General features: G+C 39.9%; 1 protein-coding gene across 2 annotated transcripts in view; it reads left to right on the top strand.

Moving 5' to 3' along the window:
• Positions 1–429: 429 nt before the first annotated feature.
• The window catches only part of LRP12 (LDL receptor related protein 12), a gene marked incomplete at its 5' end in the record, with an annotated part of 78,482 nt that continues 58,292 nt past the window's right edge, over positions 430–20,619 (top strand). Inside the window, one exon of one of the 2 annotated variants that reach the window (XM_079722549.1) lies at positions 430–523. In XM_079722549.1, coding sequence (XP_079578675.1) covers positions 445–523 — 79 coding nt within the window. The remainder of the gene's footprint in view (positions 524–20,619) is intronic. The other variant, XM_079722548.1, reaches the window with a different exon arrangement.

The raw sequence follows: 20,619 nt of genomic DNA, 5'->3' as shown, positions 1-20,619 counted from the left end.
GGAACCAAGGCAGGCGGGCCAGGGGATTGCCGATCGCACGGATGGGCGCGGGTGCCGGCTAGCGCTGTCTGGCGGGTGGCGGCGCCGACTAGCTTATGCGGCGCGTGGCTGGAGCCGCGCGTCCGCCGCCCCCTCATCTCGTACCGGCGCTGGCTACCCCGGCTCCCGGGAGAGCCGTCCCGTGGAGGACTCTCGCGCCGCCCCGGGTGGGAGCCGGCGAGCTGCTGAGGGGGGTCCGGAGGGAGGCAGAAAGAGGGAGGGAGCGCGCGCGGGCAGCGGCGGAGGCGGTGGCGACGGCGGCCCCTCCCCCTCCCGCCGCCGCGGAGAGCGCAGGGAGCAGCCGGGGGCTCGGTGGCGGCGGCGTCTGGCCCCAGCTCCTCCTCTGCCTCCGCCTCCGCCTCCGCCTCCTCCATCTCCTTTTCGCTCGCTCCATCTGCCGTGGTTATGGCCCGTCGCTGGAGCACAAAAGAGTCTCCGCGGTGGAGGTCTGCGCTGGTCTTGCTTTTCTTCGCCGGGGTGTACGGTAAGTGTCCTGGTCCCCGCGCCCCGCTCACCGAACAAAGCTGGGGCGACCCCGGGCCCCGAGGCCTCCAGGACAGGGGGCTCCCCGAGGAACCGGCAGAGACCCCGGCCGCCGGCGGGACAAAGACCCGGCGAGGGATGGATGTAGCGGAGGGGGTGTCCACACACGAAGATGCTTTGGTCCATTCGTCTGTCTCCAGACCCTCGGGGTGTTGGAGGGTGTTTGGGCGTCCCGGACCCGGGGAGCCCCCTGGGAGCTAGAGGGTGGCGGACGGACTTCCCGACCTGGGCTGGAGGGCCACGGTGGCCGGCTGGTTCCTCGGGGACTCGTAGCCCCTTGACTAACACACACACACACACACAAAGATGTAGGACTGTGGGAGAAAGAAAGGGAGGTCGCCCCCGGCCGCTGGCCGGGACCGTCCTGCCACCCCCGACCCTCCCGGGGCCAGGAAGTTCACTCCCCCGTGGAATTCACACCGTACCGATCCCTCACCTTCCCCACTCCCTGGCAAAGCAGCCCACTATTTTCTTCCCATCCCTGCACTTCGGGGGCTCTGCTGATCCCGGGCATGCAGGATCCTGCCCCTTGCTCTGGAGCAGCACGCGGGAGAAGGCCAGAAAATAGTTTCCATCCCCACCTCAGTCTCTCCCTCTTAGGGCGTACATGTCTGCCCTGACTCCCAGTTCGTTTGGCATTTCATCCATCATTGTCCGCTAATGTTGTCACTGTTGCTTTATTCCAGTCTGTGGATTGTATTACATATATTCCTTTGAGGTTAGGAGAAGGCTGAGGCTATGAGTAAGGACCAAGCTTTACGTAGTACACAGGGGTCAGAACAAGAGCTAAATGTTATTAATTGGAAAGAACATTGATTGCTTGAGAGACTTGAGTTCTACTTCTGACTTGACTGTTTTTGGTCATCAGTTAAAAACATTGTATAGTTGTTTCAGAGAGCACAGTTAACCTTTACTTTTCGGAGTGGTGCTTTGATTTCTTCAGAAGAAAATAATTAGAAGTTATCATTCTTTGTTAAATTTTACTTCTGAAAAGTCTAAGTCATTTGCCACAAACACTTAATTCCACCAATGGTGGTGGAGATGGAGTTCAGTCAACATGTAATTTACAAGCAAGTATTATCTCTTTTGAAAGCATTTATCTATGGAATTGAATGTCACGGTAACTTTTAAAACCTGAGAAATTACACGAAATGAAGAATTTAATGAACTGAAATTGACATTTACTGCCAACCAAGAAATCGTAGTTTTTCTGTGTGGTTCAGAATGTATTGCTCCCTGACCTGATTAATATATTTTTATTTTTGTTTGGGAGGAGTTGGTCCACATTTGATGTGGTAATTGCCAGTGGTGTGCTTATTTGAACAGAAAACCCAGTGCATGACTTCTGATTGTTGCATCAAGTGGCTGTGATCCCTACTTGCTTGGTGACTTGTGGGTTTGGGTCTGCACCAGAGATCAATAAGCTATTATGTGTTTCTTCTAGCCTGAAGGTGGGTGTAGTTCTCCTCTAGGTTTGGTGTAATGGCCCAGGAGAGAGCCGAAAGCTAGAGGCATCTTTAATCTAGGGTGATTAAGAGTGTCCAGCTTTGTCCTCTGCTATAATCAGAATTGAGTCTTAGTGATGTCTGATCAGATTGGATAAATAGGTTCTTTTAGCTCTGCTTTCATTAAGAACTATGTCATTAGTGTTTGAACTAAAATTCCTTTTGCCTCTAGGTATAAGAGGCTGTGAACCCGCGAATTTGTCTTGGTGCATCCTTTTGTACTTGTACACAAAATGACTTTCTGGTAGATGTTTATCAGATATTTATGTTTTGGGAATTTGTGTTTAGTGAGGAATTGTTAGTAGGCAAAGACTGAAGCTCCTTTTTCCAACAGTGTGGGGTCACATTATAAAACTAGCAAGTGATTATACTAAGGGTTGATATCTCAAGCCACACAGCAAGTTTCAAAGTATAAAGAAAAAGGAGGTAGTGAGCCAGGCGGGACACTAAACTGTGAGCAGAGATTAAAGGAACCCTTCACTCTGCATTTGGGGAAATTCTCTTTATTGCTGCACTTTTTGTCCTCTTCTGTCCTGTGTGGATTTATATTAGAGAAGAAGCAGCTATAATAATAGTGTGTGTGTGGTGGGGGGTGGGGGTGTGCTTTCATAACGATAGTGGGGTTGTTTTACTTGAATATGCAGTAGTTGTGATGAGGAGTGGATGCGTCCTGAGAAGTACCCATCACCTGTTCTGAGCCTTTAGAACAAATATACACTGTAACTTATGAAACTGTCCCTTATACAGCAAAATGTGTGCTTTTTTCAAAGTGGCTTCAAAAATAATGAGAAACCTCTGTTAATGCAATTGAATATTCAGAGTAACCCTTAACTTAGACCCAGTGAAAAAAATGCAGGTTGATTGGCTGATAGTTGGGCAATTCCAATACTAACTCTTCACAGAGTGACTCTTTCTTATCTGTTAAACTGTAATATTAAATGGCTCCAAGTTGTGCCTTGAATCTTTGAAACATTTCAAATACCTTAAAAGTAATCTTTTTATTTTGGTGCTTTGTTTCTTCACATGACCGTTTTAGTGGACTATGTGACTAATAAACGTGACTGTTTTAGTGGAATAGTATGACTGTTTTACTTCCAAGTTACTTTTCTGAATGCCAAAGCCTTATTTGAAACTCTAGATTATGATATGGAATACAGTTAATGTTTTCTAGGAGTAGTTGTTCAAAGACCAACAATTATCTTTCAGGAGCTGCTGTAGCTTAACTGCACCGAATGTTCCTGAGAGTTAGGAGAAGGTAAAGGTTGACCTCTGCCGTTGGAAGTTTGAAGGGGTAAGAACAGTTAGTGGGCGCAGCTGTGACCTTGCTGGGCATGTGTTAGTCCTGCTGTAAGAGGAGAAGGTGCTTCTTCATATCTCACATGGGGATATCTGGCTGTTAAAATGTGTGGAGGTTTTCCAAAATGTCTCCTAGTCAATAGAAGCTGTTAGTCTTTTTTTTTTCTTTCTTTTTTTTTTTTTTTTTGCGGTACGTGGGCCTCTCACTGTTGTGGCCTCTCCCGTTGCGGAGCACAGGCTCCGGACGCGCAGGCTCAGCGGCCATGGCTCACGGGCCCAGCCGCTCCGTGGCATGTGGGATCTTCCCGGACCGGGGCACGAACCCGTGTTCCCTGCATCGGCAGGCGGACTCTCAACCACTGCGCCACCAGGGAAGCCCGAAGCTGTTAGTCTTGCTCACCTCCCAAGCCATAATTTGATCATTATGGCAGTTCCATTGCTTTATCCTTTTCCACTCTCTTTGTCTCCCAAATCAGTGTTTTCTAATCTTTTTTAGAAGATTAAAATACCTAAAATACATTTTATATTACTCCCAGTATACAGAACAAAACAAAATTCATGAACTAATACTTGCTGGTACTACCTGTGATGGATGTACTCTGAGGTTTTCTAATCTGTTTCACCTCCCTTCTCTCCTGCTTCCTTTCTTCGTGTACTGGTTTGGACTCATTAAAGTAACTTTGGACCCACTTATAGAATACAATTATTAGTTTGTAAAAGCACTGACCTAGATGAAGCCTTAAAATGTAATTTTAAATGTTTGCTGTATTTGTATATCATTTTACAGTAGCCTTGAAGAGTTGTAGGTGGTAAGGTCTTAGGTTACTTGCTGCTAGAGCTTTTGGGAGCGGTAAGAACTCTCCCTGACATGTACTGACTGACTTATGACAAAAATGTATCTTTAAACTGGTTTTCAGCTTATTCTAGTCAAAAGTTCTTTCTGTACACACTGCTGTTCTAGAGGTTGAGGGAGCATAGTGTATTCTTTTTACTCTTGCATCTTATGTCTAATGAGTGAGTCTTTCTCTGTGAATTTTATGGAACTTTCAGCAGGATTTTAGAAACTTCCAGTTTAAGGATAGGCTAGAAGTTCCAATTTTAGAAAGGTTGTAGAAATAACTAGAACATGAGAGAAAAAAATCTAAACCAGATTCCAATTACTTCTAAAAAAGTCAGCCTTGATTACATAAAATATGTTGAATAAAATGGAATTAATTGCTTAATATAAACCCTTCCTTGGGTTTAGAATCCAAATTATATCCATATCGTAGGGAGAATATAAAGGTATGCAGCACATTCCACAAAATTCTAGGTGGTTACCAGGCAGAAAGTATTAAATGACCACTTTCAGAGGGGTACCTGTGTTCCAGGGAGAGTGTGGAGGAGATCTGAGTGATGTATGGTAAATGATTTAGAAGGTCCCTAGAAAGTAAAATCTCTGAAGAAAACATAAAAATGATGTCAGGCTGGAAAGTGAGCAGCAGTTTAAAAAAATGTTTGGGAAAAAAGGACTTAATTTTTGTGGTTAGAAAATTTAAAGCTTATCAAGAAATTAAGGCAACAATGAGAACTTTTTGTTTTTCTGATGTGAGGCATTTTTGTATTTGGAGGGTTTTTGTTTTTTTTTTTTACATCTTATCAATGAAATTACAGTTTAAAGAATGAAAGGTAAAAAGGAGGTAAATACCTTTAATATAAGTGAGATATATGTAGATTTAAGCAAATAGAAAATGTTTTATTTCAGAATTTAGGAATGAGTACTAATCCTGTTCCTGCTACAGGTCTTTATAGGCAAATGAAGGCTGTTCTAAACTTAGGAATTGAGGTTGAATTAATGATTTCTAATTTCTCAGCTTATCTTTCCCTCTTGTTTCTTGGTTTCTCTTCATTTTCTCCTCACTCCACCCCGTCCTTTGTGGGAGGGGTGAGTAAGATGTATACTACTTATTCTCCATTTTCTAAGGTGTAGGATTGGATTAGATCCTACAAATACAAGTTACCAATTTGTCTGTTCAGATGCATGTCATTAGTCCTTTTAAGTAGATGCAACAGTAGATGTGTATATAGATAGATAGGTCTGTCTATCTGTCTGTCTGTCTATCTATCTCTAGTTTCAATATGAAATTAGCTTAGGGAATTCTCTAAACTGTAGAAGGAAGGGAAGGAAACTAACATTTACTCAATTAAGTTCAGATACTGTGGTTGGTCTTCATTCATAGTCTGTTAATATTCATTAGGTCTTATTTAGAAATCCTACAAGGTATTTATTCCTTTTTTTTTTTTTTTGCAGTACGCGGGCCTCTCACTGTTGCGGCCTCTCCCGTTGCGGAGCACAGGCTCCGGACGCGCAGGCTCAGCGGCCATGGCTTACGGGCCCAGCCGCTCCGTGGCATGTGGGATCTTCCCGGACCGGGGCACGAACCCGTGTCCCCTGCATCGGCAGGCGGACTCTCAACCACTGCGCCACCAGGGAAGCCCTATTCCTTTTTTTATGGAAGAGAAAAATTGGAGCTCAGAGAACTTGTCACTTATCTAAGATCAAAGCACTAGGAAGTAGTACAGCCAGGACCGCAACCTAATCCTGTCTCTTCACTCTTTCATTCATTTAGCAAATACTTGTCGAGCGCTTGCTTACGTCTGGCACTATGTAAGGCACGACAGCCTGGCGGACGTGGTTTCTGCCCTCGTGGAGCTTCCAGTCTAGTGAATAACTTGTAGTAAGTGCTTTAACAAAAAACAAACAGGAGACAGCGATAGTGAATACCAGGCACAGAGTAGTTAGAGGAAGCCTTCCTTGTAGAGGAGAATGAAAGACCTGAAGGACAGCTAACCATGTCATGATTGGGATAAGAGAACCTTGCACACGGGAGCAACATGTGAAAGACCCAGAATTAGGAGAAAGCTGATGTGGAAGAGCTGGTGTGTTGCAGGTAAACAAATAAAATCAGTAGCCGTAGCACAGTGGTCCTAAGAGTGACAAGGTGAGGCTGGAATCTTAGGCAGGGACTCAGGGCTTTGGAAACTATGGTAAAGAGTTTGGGTTTAAGTGTAACTGTTGACACAGTTTAAATGCTGTAACGTGATCTTTGTTTTGAAACAGTCGCTTTTGCCCCGTGTGGATTGTTGAGAAGTAGGCAAGAGCAGAGGTGGGATGATGGGTTTTGGCTGTAATGCAGGTGAGGGACCCTGAGGTGGCAGCAGTGGAGGTGGAAAGAAGAGTGTGGATTGCCCCTTTGATAAGGAAGAAAGGGGTGCTTCCTCCCTCGTCCCAAGAGGTTAAGGAGGAAAATACTAGTTCAAGTGTACTTAGGTCTGTAGGTTTTGTAGTAGGATGATGGACATGAGATCATCAGGTGAGAGTGAAGAAAAGGGCTGAGAGGTTGCGGGTGATTTCTGTTTTCATAATTCAGTAAATCAGTTTACACCCTTAGGAAGTTACGTTTCTGTTTATTTTAATCTAGAAAAGAGAAGGTTAAGAACACTCAGTTCAAGAAGGGATATTGTGTGTGAATAGTTGTATAGCATATGACACTAAGGAGTGGGGATTTAAGTTACAAGGGGGGAGGCTTAAGAAGGGTTCTGTGGAGAACTCAGTTCTAAGGACTGTTCATTTTTGTGGATGAAATAAGTACAGAACAAAACTTTCTACAGTGTTTTAAGAGTATTTAAGGCAAAAAGGAAAGGGTGGAATAAAAGTTATATTTCAAGGACTTTTTGCCCAAGTTAAACGCTTTCTACTAAGTGATCAACTAAAGATTGCTCTGTATCTTAGAAGAGTCAAGAATGCATCGGCGGATTAGAGAACTTCAAACATTTTCGGAAAAATAAAGTGACCTTTTACCTTTCTTCCCTGGATTGAATAGTTTATTTACAGAATATATAACTTTAGAAGGTCCCCAAACTTCAAAATAAATGAAGCCAACTGAACAGTTTTCTAGTTCTCTCGAATACTTTATAACTCACTGCCCTGCCCTGCTAGTATCAGTTTGGTGAAGAAGTGAAATCGTTTTACATTCATGTTTTTACCATTGAATGAGCATAACTTCATACTTACCTTTAATTCACTTGAATTTTAGTCTTTAGAGATGGGATATGGTGTTAATCTTTTCATATCGAGGTTAAATGGAGCACAGTGGGATGTGTCGTAGTTGGAATTTACCGTTCAAACGTAATTATCTGACTTAATTTCATTGATTGTTAAAGTATCTTATAGGTTTTAATAAGTTGGAGAAGACATGAATCTTTTATCTGGCATATTCTGAAATAGAATTCAGTTTCTTGGAATTATTATTGCCTGTTCTAGTGATACTAAAACCTTTTACCAAGAGTTAGAATACAGAACTCCTTTACAAAAAGATGCTTTTCTTAAATCCTCAAAATAACTCTGAGGTAGATATTATTAGAAGAAACTGAAGCTTTGAGAGTAGTGATTTTGCCTAAGGTTTGCGCCTCTCTGCTGCTGTTCTCTTCATGTAAAGGCTCATTAGTTTTTAATCTATGTTATTGTAACAGCCCCAACTAGTCTTGACTGTAGTCTTATCCTGATTCAATCACATCACACAGAGGAGCAGCAGAGTGACTCTTCTAAAGTGAGGATATGATTATGTAACTTTCTTGCTTAAAACCAGTAGTTCCCTATTCTTAAAATAGAAGCATCACTAGGCCCTTCACGATGTAGCTAGTTTTTCCCTTTCTTGTCTCTTGTCACTCCCTCCACCATGCCCTTCCCCTCCACCGTGTTTGTGCCATACTAAACACGGTTCTCTTGTCTCCTGGCCTTTGCACACACTGTTCTCCCTGCCTGGTTTTACCTTCCTCCACCACTTTCTTCACTAGGCTAACTCCTGCCATCCTTCAGCTTTCCTTTACATATTACCTCCTTTGGGAAGTCTTTTCTCGTTCCTCAGAATTAGGTGCCTGTCTCCTAAGCATCTCAGACTGTTCTTAGTATGCACATTTGGTATTTTCCTGTTTTACCTTTCTATATTTCCCCCTGGAACATCACTGCCTAACAGATACATATTGTGAGCCTCAAATGTAAGTCATATATATAGTTTTAAATTTTGTAGTAGCCGCATTCAAAATTAAAAAAAAACAGGTGAGGGCTTCCCTGGTGGCACAGTGGTTGAGAGTCCGCCTGCCGATGCAGGGGACACGGGTTCCTGCCCCGGTCCGGGAGGATCCCACATGCCGCGGAGCGGCTGGGCCCGTGAGCCATGGCCGCTGAGCCTGCGCGTCTGGAGCCTGTGCTCCGCAATGGGAGAAGCCACAGCAGTGAGAGGCCCGCGTACTGAAAAAAAAAAAAAAAAAAAAAAGCAGGTGAGATTAATGTTAGTAATGTATTTAACCTGATATATCCAAAATATTATCATTTTGACATGTAACCAATACAAAATTATTAATGAAATATTCTGCATTATGTTTTTCATACTAAGTCTTCAAAATCCAGTGTAAATTTTTTTTTTTTTTGGCTGCGTTGGGTCTTTGTTGCTGTGCACGGGCTTTCTCTAGTTGCGGTGAGCGGGGGCTACTCTTCGTTGCGGTGCGCAGGCTTCTCACTGCGGTGGCTTCTCTTGTGGCAGAGCATGGGCTCTAGGCGCCCAGGCTTCAGGAGTTGTGGCTGGCGGGCTCTGGAGCGCAGGCTCAGTAGTTGTGGCGCACGGGCTTAGCTGCTCTGCGGCATGTGGGATCTTCCCGGACCAGGGCTCGAACCCGTGTCCCCTGCATTGGCAGGTGGATTCCTAACCACTGCGCCACTAGGGAAGCCCTCCAGTGTAAATTTTATTCTTACAGCTCATCTCAGTTAGACTAGCCACATTTCAGATGCTTAATAGCCACTTTGAAAACAGTCAGTATCTATTAAGGCTGAATGTAAACATGCCCTGTGATCCAGCAGTTCTGCTCCTGGTATAAACTCAACAGAAGTGGGGACGTCACGTGCGTCAGAAGACACGTACAAGGATATTCATAGCATCCTTTCCTTGCTTGTTTTAATTCCAGATTAGAAAGAGCCCATATGTCCATCAGCAATAGAATAGATGAATAAATTATGGTATATGGTATATGGTATATTCACATAAGGGAAAACTGTACAGCAGCAGTTCTAAAACTTTTGGGATGCAGGGCTCCACAGTTATTGAGGGATCCGAAGTATGTTTTTTGTATGACAGATATATATGTTTTTAAACATGGTAAATTAAAGTTGAGAGATTGTTAAAATATTTATTAACCCATTTAAAATGAGAAGAGGGCTTCCCTGCTGGTGCAGTGGTTGAGAGTCCGCCTGCCGATGCAGGGGACACGGGTTCGTGCCCTGGTCTGGGAAGATCCCACATGCTGCGGAGCGGCTGGGCCCGTGAGCCATGGCCGCTGAGCCTGCGCGTCCAGAGCCTGTGCTCCTCAACGGGAGAGGCCACAACAGTGAGAGGCCCGCGTACCGCAAAAAAAAAAAAAAAGAGAAGAAACCAACCCCATTACGTGTGACCTTAAGTAGCGTACGTTTTAAAAATATGTAAAATGACCACTAAAATTTCCAAAAAAAAAAGTTTAGTAAGAAGGATGGCGTTGCTATACATTTTTGCAAATCACTGTAATGTCTGGCTTAATAGAAGACAGCTGATTTCTCACATCTGCTTCTGCAGTCAGTCTGTTGTGACATGTTTTGCTTGAAGTATAGGAAAGAAATCTGGCTTCACATAGATAATTGTAAAGGGAGAAGAATTTTAGTAGCCCTTTCAGATAAATGTGAATATTCTTTGGTGCTACACCAGAACTTGACAAGTCGTTTTTTAAAGTTTAGTTGCAGTGTGGAATCTGAAATCAAATCAGTGAGCTTTCTGTATTCTATTAAACTCTGAAAGGGTGTTGGGAATTCCCAAGAGTCCACTGACCACGTTTTGAGAACAAGGTGCTCTCATTACAAGGTAATGGAAAAGAACAAATTTTTAAAAAATAAGGAATAAACCCCAAAGTACCGCTGCAGGTAGGGTGGGTAGGTTTCACATATTGATCAAAAACTGTTAGGCACACAATTATAGCTACCATATGAATACAGTGTTAGAAGTTAGACTAATGTGGGAGAGCAGTTGCCTCTTGGGGTTGGGCGGGGGTGGGGGTAGTGATTGAGATGGGTACCATGGAAGCTTCTGGGCTGCTGGTCAAATCTATATCTTGACCTAAGCGATGGTTTACACAGATATGGGTTTTGGGGGTGATAACTCATGGAACTATAAACTTGCAATTAGTACATTTTTATGTATGTATATTTCAAATAAAAGTTATTAAGTAATAACTTTTGAAAAAAAAGAATAATGTTGAATAATAGTATCCATAGAAGGTTTTCTGATAATGTAGATTCTCTCTAGTGTTTGCATTTAATTTTTGTTCTTTTTTGCTTGATTTTTTGCCATTGTGTTTGATAATTAAAAACAATTTTAAAACTTTGTACTTTGGAAATTTCAAGCATATTCAAAAGTAGAGACACTAGTATAATTAACCTGATATACCCAACATCCAGCTTCAACAAGTGATCATTATATGGCCAGCCTTGTTTTATCCACTCCTCCACCCACTCCCTAAATGCAAATGATTTTGAAACAAATCCCAAGTACCTAATCTAATAATATTTCAGTATGTATCTCTAAGATGTGAAAGCTTCAGAAAACAAAAACAAAAAACAAACCTTAAGTCCAATACCACTATCACACTTAAAAAGTTAACAGTTCCTAATTATCATTACATGTCTAGCCATATACACATTGCCCTGGTTGTCATATAAACATGAAGTTTTAGAAACTCTTTGCATCAGGATCCAGATAAGGTCCATACTCTGCAGTCCATATCTGTTAAGTCTTTAGTTTTAATGGTTCCCATCCCCTTTTTTTCAAAATTTTAAATGTGATGTTTGCTATAGGTTTCTGATATTCTTAATCAAATTGGAGCTATTAATGAGTTCCTATATAAAATAAGTTTTTGAGAATAGATATTTAATTTTGACACAAAAGTGTTTTCATTTCCAAGATGATCCTAAGTTATTTATGAGGGCCAGAATTATGTGAGTGAATCATACCTAGCATCATGCCAGACAGTATTTGTTGAATAAATGAATTCATTTATCCACGAATGGAGTAAATTACATTCATGTGATTCCTTATGTTGAACTACTTTTGCATTTATGGGATAGACCACAACAAGTTGGTAACGAAATATTATCTTTTAATCTGCTGGAATACATTGACTAATTTTCTTAAGGCTTGTGTTTGTATCTATGAAATCAGTCTGTAGTTACTGCCAGCTTTCTAACTCCTTCCACCCCTTTTCTTTCTCTCTCCTGTGACCTGACTTCCTCTCTCATTTTCCCAATTTTCATATCTGTTGATCTGTTCTTTTAGATACACTTATAATACATACACCTTTTTTTTTTTTTTTGCGGTACGTGGGCCTCTCACTGTTGTGGCCTCTCTCATTGCGGAACATAGGCTCCGGATGCGCAGGCTCAGTGGCCATGGCTCACGGGCCTAGTCGCTCCGTGGCATGTGGGATATTCCCGGACCGGGGCACGAACCCGTGTCCCCTGCATCGGCAGGCGGACTCTCAACCACTGCGCCACCAGGGAAGCCTTTTTTTTTTTTCCCAAATGACATGAGCCCTCTTTTTTTTTTTTCATATTTATTTATTTATTTATTTGGTTGCACTGGGTCTTAGTGGCAGCATGCAAACTCTTAGTTGCGGCATGCACGTGGGATCTAGTTCCCTGACCAGGGATCGAACCCGGGCCCCCTGCATTGGGAGCATGAAGTCCTATCCACTGCGCCATCAGGGAGGTCCCCATACACCTTTTAAAATTGATTTCAGTGGTCAAGAACAGTGTAAAAAAATTTACTGTTACAGTTGTGATTATTTTGCCTTTTCAGGTTAGGGGAAGGAGACCTGTATAGCTACAGTTACAATAAGAAAGCAAAAATGAACAGCCTTGTCCTGCTGACAGGAGAAATGTTTTCATTCCTAGTGAGGATAAACTTTGTTTCACTAAGCAAGGTAATACAGATGAGCCTGTCAGAAGTAAATCCCTTCTTATGAATGGGCCTTATGACCAAAGAAGCAAATAAGATACCTTAGTGGAAATGGACTGGTTGTATGAGAAGTAGAATTCATGTTTGAAGGAGGCATCTGTGGAGTAAAATGGAGATGCTAAATGAAGACTGAGCTCAAGTCCAGGGGAAGGACCACTGTGTTCTGCCAGATGGGTACTTCTAGTCTGTTGGGGATGATTATACTTTAAGACCACACTTATTTGCTCAAAAGGTAGCAGCCATAGCGTTAACCAAAATATGGCCCCAGTACTATGTAAGGTATGACCTTGTGTTTTCACTGACATGATTACTTGTACGTAAGACTATTCACGCTGGTAAGAGGGTAGGAGATGGAGGGGGAGCCTCCTATTTGTGCAGCTGGAGTGGAATCACTACACACAGTTTAGGTTCTGATGTCAGTGAGTAAGGCTAAAGTATAGTTCTTTTAAAACTCTCAGAAATCATCTTCAAGTACGGTATACATGTTTTACAATATTCAGTGCTGAACAGCAAACTTTCATTAAGTACAAAACATCCAGTTTTCTCTCTAGCGTTGGTACAGAAGTTTTTTTGAGCACCAGATAAAATGGTTGTATTTAGGGGCCATATGAAAAATATGAGTGAGCACAGATAAAATTGCATAAGTTCAGTATGAATAGGATTCAGCTCCACATTACTTCTTCCACTGCATTACAATAAGGAACTGAGTGCTTGATTTGATTGAAGTATGTGGGTGTTACAGAGAATTCGAATTAGGATACATGATTTATCCCCGCTTTTTATTTATTTTGTGTATTTTTAAAAAATTTATTCTTTTGTTCCCTGACCTAAGTAGGGGGCTCGCCACAACAAAATTTAAAATAATAGAAGTTACGGTTTTTTATAGGTTTTTTAGAACTCTACCCTGCAACTATAAGGGCATGGTACTTTTGGGGAATAACTTTATCTTTTCAATTTCTACCTCTTTAAGCCAATTTTGTTAAAAATACTAAGTCATATTTTCCTAGAATATTGTAATTTCATTTCTATTTCCACATTTGCTTTAAAGTTGTAAGTAATGTGCTCTCAAAAATATTTTCTACATGTGATTATATCACGTTTGTCATTCCTAATACCTGTCTGTCATTCTTTTCTTGAACACACTTATCACAGTTTTCTCTATTTTAGGTTTTCTTAAAGAATCAGCTCTTGGTTTTATGGTCTACTGATTTTCTTGTTTTCTATTTTATTAATTTCTTCTTTGCACTTTTTTTTTGGTTTATTTTGTTGTTTTTCTAGCTTTTAAGATGACTGTTAATTTTTTAATTTTTATTTTTAAAGATATACAGTAGAATTAATTCTTTTTCCTTTTGGTGTTCAGGTCTATGAATGTTAACACATTACAGATTTGTGTAGCTACCATACAAATCAGGATACATCACCCGAAAAAACTCCCTCCTGCTATCTTTTATAGTCCCATCCTCTCCCCACCCATAATCTCAGATAACCACCCATCTGTTTTTCATTACTATAGTTCTGTCTTTTTCAAATAAATAGAAGTGTACAGTGTGTAACCTTTTGAGATTGGCTTCCCTTACTCAGCATAGTCTGCGATCATCCACACTGTTGCACAGGACAACAGTTTATTATTGCTGATCAATATGCCATTTTGTATGGATGCACCACAGTCGGTCACTTCACCTGGTGAAGGACATTTGAGTTGTTAACACCTTTTGGCTATTTTATTAATTACCTGTGAACATTCCTGTACAGGTTTTTGTGTAGATATGCTTTATTTCTCTAGGATAAATAATTAGGAGTAGGGTTGCTGGGTTATAAGTTATACATATATGCTTAACTTTATAAGAAACTGCCAAACCATTTTCCACAGTGGCTGTACCAGTTTGCATTCTCACTGGCAACGTGTGCAAGTTCCAGTGGCTCTGCATCCTTGCTAGCACTTAGTGTTGTCAGTATTTTCTGTTTTTGTCATTCTGTTAGGTAAATAGCAGTATCTCATCTGATGTGAATTTGCATTTTTTAAAATGACTAATGATGTTTAACATCTTTTCATATACTTTTTTTTTTGCCATCTTTGTATCCCCTTGGATGAAGTATTTAAGTCCATTGCCCATTTTTGGCTTGGTTGTTTATTTTTTAACTTTGAATTTTGAGAGTTTTTATATCTATATAGATATCAATACACACACAAACACACACACACACACACACAGCTGTATAGCTTGTCTTTTTATTCTCTTGACAGTGGCCTTGGCAAAACAGAAGTTTTTAAAATTGATAACATTCAATTTATCAATTTTTTATTTTATAAATTATATTTTTGGTATCAAAAAAACCCCACAACCCAATCAAAATATGGGCAGAGCACCTAAATAAACATTTCTCCAAAGAAGACATACAGATGGCCAACAGGCACATGAAAAGATGCTCAGTGTTGCTAATTATTAGAGAAATGCAAATCAAAACTACAGTGAGGTTATCTGTCACCTTACTCCACTCAGAATGGCCATCATCAAAAAGTCTACAAACAAATGCTGGAGAGGGTGTGAAGAAAAGGGAACCCTCCTGCACTGTTGGTGGGCATGTAAATTGGTGCAGCCACTGGAGGACAGCCTGGAGGTCCTTAAAAAACTAAAAACAGAGTTACCATATGATCCAGCAATCCTACTCCTGGACATATATCCAGAAAAGACAAAAACTCTAATTCGAAAAGATACATGCACCCCAGTATTCATAGCAGCACTATTTACAATAGACACGACATGGAAACAGCCTAAATGTCCATCAACAGATGAATGGATAAAGAAGATGTGGTGTGTGTGTGTGTGTGTGTGTGTGTGTATTTATAATGGAGTGTTACTCAGCCATAAAAAAGAATGAAATAATGCCATTTACAGCAACATGGAAGGACCTAGAGATTATCATACTAAGTGAAGCAAGTCAGGCAGAGAAAGACAAATATCATATGATATCACTTATATGTGGAATCTAAAAAAATGATACAAGTGAACTTATTTACAGAACATATATACACACAGACATAGAAAACAAAAAAGATGTTAAAATACTTCCCCAAATTAATTACATTAAAATTTGCATCCTCATTCTCAGCAATTACTTTGATTCCTTAAGTTTTATTCTCCCTCTCCCTTACCATTTTCTTTGTCCCATGACAGTTTTCTTGAAGTCTTTAATTAGATTGATATTTCTATTTTGCTGAAGTACATTCTTGTATATTATCCCCCCCCTTAAGAAATACGTACTGGTTGTATATATTCTTAGGTGTGCACAGTTGAAATTGTTTCTTTATTTTGCCATCACACTTGAATAATGGTTTGGCTGGGTATAGAATTCCAGGTTCCAATATTTTCTGTTCAGAATTCTGTGTATGTTACTTTATCATCTTGTAACTTTAAGTTCCCATTTTGATTGTAATTCCTTTGTTCCTTTGGAAGCTTATCATAAATTTCTTTTTATCTTTGGAGTTTACCGTTTTCACCAGCGTGTGTTTAGTATGTATCTTCAGTCATTGTTACTGTTTGGTATTTGGTGGGCATTTTATATGAACATATCTAGTTGTATGTTCTAAAGTTATTTTTCTAAAATACATGTGCATGTACATGTATGTGTGTGAATATATGCACATATATATATATATATCGTGTATGTGTGTATATGTATGTATACCTACATATATGTGTTTTAAATGCCTTTTATCCCATGTTCTCTACTTTTAAAACTCCCGTTGAGTGAATAGTAGATATCCTGGCCGCATCTTTTTTCTCTCTTAGTTTTATATCCTTGTCTTTTTATTCTAGAATTTAAAGATTCTTCAATTTGGTCTTCTAAGTTGTAATTTTCTACAATATAATTGTCTATAATATAGAATTGTCTCATTCTTCAGCTTAGTCTTATAAGTTATAATTGTTGTACATCTGTAAAATAGTTGCCTTTACAAATAATTTTTCCTTTTTATAATGACAATTTCTTTTCATTTAGCAGTGGAACTGGTTTGTGTCTTTGTCACCTCTCCCACAAATTCTCTTACTCTCTACCTGCCCTTTCCCTAGTTGCTCCCCCGCTTGTGAGAATATGGTAAGAACTGTACATAGGTCCTTTCCTCAGAAACTAATCCACATATGCACAGTCACAGAAAATGTTGTATGTGATAATGTGTGATTCCAGATTCCTTAAAGCTCATTCATGAGCCCTCATAGTGCTGTTCTTGAACCAGCTGCATTGGTACTACCTAAGAAGCTTGTTAGAAATGCAGACTCTCAGACCCTGCCCCAGATACTGAATTAGACTCTCCATTTTAACAAGATCCCCAGGTGATTTATTTCATATTCAAGTTTGAGAAGGACTGCTGTGGGAGGTTAGAAACCTTTGTTGTTGTGGTATATATGATCTATATTGATTGCTTTATTTTCTGTATCTGTGAGCTTGGAAATATATATACACATACGCATATATATATATATTTAGATCACATATGAGAGATATCATATGGTATTTGTCTTTCTCTGTCTGACCTCTCTCACTTAGCATAATGCCCCCAGGTCCATCCATGTTGTCACAAAAGACAAGATTTCATTTTTTATGGCTGAATAATATTCTATCATATATATGTAATATATATACCACAGTTTCTTTATCCATTTATTCATTGATAGACATTTAGTTGTTTCCATATCTTGAATATTGTAAATGCTGCAGTGAACATGGGAGTGAGTGTATCTTTTAGTGTTAGTGTTTTCATTTTCTTCAGATAAATGTGCAGAAGTGGAATTGAATAGATCATATGGTAGTTCTAATTTTAATTTTTTGAGGAACCTCCATACTGTTTTCCATAGTGGCTGCACCAATTTACATTCCCACCAATAGCACACAAGGGTTCCCTTTCTCCACATTCTCACCAACACTTATTTCTAGTCTTTTTGATGAGAGCCATTCTGACAGGTTTGAGGTGATATCTCATTGTGGTTTTTAATTTGCATTTCCCTGATGATTAATGAGGTTGTCATGTACCTGTTGGCCATCTGTATGTCTTCTTTGAAAAAATGTCTATTCAGATGCTCTGCCCATTTTGTAATCTGAGTGTTTGGTTTGTTTTGCTATTGTTTGAGTTTTTTGTATATTTTGGATATTGGCCCCTTATCAAATATATGATTTGCAAATATTTTCTCCCATTCAGTAGGCTGCCTTTTCATTTTATTGATGGTTTCCTTTGCTGTACAGAAACTTTTTTAGTTTGATATAGTCCTGCTTCTTTATTTTTGCTTTTGTTGCTTTTGCTTTTGGTGTCAAATTCAAAAATTGTCACCAAGACCTGTGTCAGGGAGCTTACTGCCTGTGTTGTCTTTTAGGAGTTTTATGGTTTCAGGTCTTATGTTCAAGTCTTTAATTCATTTTGAGTTAATTTTTGTGTATGGTGTAAAGATAGAGGTCCATTTTCATTTTTTTGCTTGTGGCTATTCAGTTTTCCAAACACCATTTATTGAGGAGACTATTCTTTTCTCATTGTATATTCTTGGCTCCTTTGTTGTCAATTAATTGACTGTACATGTGTGGGTTTATTCCTGGCTATTTTGTTCCATTGATGTATGTGTCTGTTTTTATGCCAATACCACACTGTTTTAATTACTATAGCTTTGTAATATAGTTTGAAATCAAGGTGCATGATGCCTCCAGCTTTGTTGTTCTTTCTTGAGATTGCTTTATCATTTGTTTGTTTGTTTGTTTTTAGGATATTATGTCTGGCATCAGAGGCACTTTAAAAAGAATCGTGTCATCAGAGGCACTTTAAAAAGTGTCATCAGAGGAACTTTAAAAAGAATCGTACCTTGATCACCCAAATTGTGCATAGCTAATTAAAGTAGGAATATTTTGAAATAGTCACAAAACAATACAGTATTTGAATAGCGAACTATGCTATACAAAGTAGTAGGAGACAAGGAGGGATTGATTCATAAACTCATTTTTGTAACAATAGCAAACATACAGCAGTTACTATGTACTAGGCAGTGTTCTAATCACTGTGTGTTTGTGTATGTATATATACACGCACACACTCATTTACTTCTCATAGCAACCCTGTCAGCTTAGATACTATTATTATTTCCACTTTACATATAAGGAATCAGAGACACAGAGAGGTTAAGTATTTTAGCCAAGGTCACATAATTAGTAAGTGGAAGAGCTTGTATTTGAACCCACAAAGAATTGGTGCTCTTAACCATTATACCATGCTGCTTTGTAGTTTTACTCTGAGACTTCCCTAAACTCAATGCAGCTTATATGCAAACTGATTAATTCCTGATATATTTGCTTTTTTAAATTCATTACTAGAACACATCTGCTTGTGATGCTGATAGATGAGCCACAGATGCCAGATCATTAGTGTTTTCTTTTTTTTTTTTTTTTTTGCGGTATGCGGGCCTCTCACCGTTGTGGCCTCTCCCGTTGCGGAGCACAGGCTCCGGACGCGCAGGCTCAGCGGCCATGGCTCACGGGCCCAGCCGCTCCGCGGCATGTGGGATCTTCCCAGACCGGGGCACGAACCCTTGTCCCCTGCATCGGCAGGCGGACTCTCAACCACTGCGCAACCAGGGGAGTCCCAGTGTTTTCTGAATTAATTTTGGTTTGCTATTAATTGAGATTTCTAAATGGCAAGATGCTGGATTATTGGATTTTATGCTGTGTACTCTCAAGGTTTGTTGTGAGCATTTTAAATAACTTATGCAAATACTTTCTATATAAAATGTTAATTTTCTTTCTTCCTTAGTAGATGGACAAAAGATAATTTACAGAAATAGTAATTGGACAGCTAATAAAATTAGAAACAAAAATTAACTTCACAAAGAAATGCAAATAGATACCACGTACTAATTTAGTAAATATGTAAAACTCAAACTGTTTTGTTAAGTGTTCAAAATGTTCAATAAAGGCATACTAATCAAAGTGTGGTTAGGGCGCAATGAAATAAGCATTCATACTTGACTAGTAGAAATGGTATCTTTGGCTGATGGGTTTATTAGTATTACTTGACATATATCTTGGGCATTTTTCCATATCACTTTTTCTTCATGAGCTGTTTCCCTAATGGTGACCATTAGATGTTTACAGATTTGTTCACATTTATAAATACTGTAATTGACATGCTTTTGTTAATTTTTATCTTAACTTTTAAATTATTTTCCTTATGGTTAAGTCATAAAAGTGGAGTTACTGGGTCAGAGATTGGAGTATTTTCAAAGCTCTCAATAAAAATAGTACCTGATTGTTATCGAGTGCTTACCGTATGCTAATCATTGCTTTTAATGCCATATATATGTAAATTCATTTAATCTTTATATTAAAACTGTGAGGTGGACCCTGTTTTAATTCCAGTTTACAGAAAACTCAACCATAGAGGAATTAAATAATTTCTTAAGGTCACACAGTTAGAGTTAGGGTTTGTTTTCCAGAAAGAGTATACTACTTTACTTCTGCCCATGAATTCGACTATTCATTTATTTATTTATTTATTTACTTATTTATGCATGCTGCTTTGGGTCTTCGTCACTGCACGCAGGCGTTCTCTAGTTGCGGCGAGCAGGGGCTACTCTTTGTTGCCGTGCTCTGGCTTCTCATTGCAGTGGCTTCTTTTGTTGCGGATCATGGGCTCGAGGTGCATGGGCTTCAGTAGTTGTGGCTCGCGGGCTCTAGAGCGCAGGCTCAGTAGTTGTGGAGCACGGACTTAGTTGCTCTGCGGCATGTGGGATCTTCCTGGACCAGGGCTTGATCCTGTGTCCTTTGCATTGGCAGGTGGATTCTTAACCACTGCGCCACCAGGAAAGTCCCAAGATTATATATTTTTTATACCCTCATCAGTGACATGTTGTAATAACAGCACAACAGCATTGAGCACAACTGGAACTCTGTCATCGTAAATACCATTCCTCATTGAAAGGATCCAAGGGTCATGGGTGAATGGCTGATTTCAGTCTGGGGCAGAAAATACCAAAAGATGAGCCTGGGACATTCTGTTGTATCAAAAAGCAAGGAACTCTCAAAGACTAGTTAGTGGTTCATGCCAAAAGGACACAGGGACCAATATAAAGAGGCTCCCATTGGCCAAAGATGAGAGAACTTAAGTATCAGAAAGAGTAATAAAGATAGCTGGT

The sequence above is a fragment of the Hyperoodon ampullatus genome, assembly GCF_949752795.1.
Source record: "Hyperoodon ampullatus genome assembly, chromosome: 17".
NCBI lineage: Eukaryota > Metazoa > Chordata > Mammalia > Artiodactyla > Ziphiidae > Hyperoodon > Hyperoodon ampullatus.
Note: the sequence above shows the minus strand (reverse complement) of the source record. Positions and strands in the feature narration are given on the sequence as shown.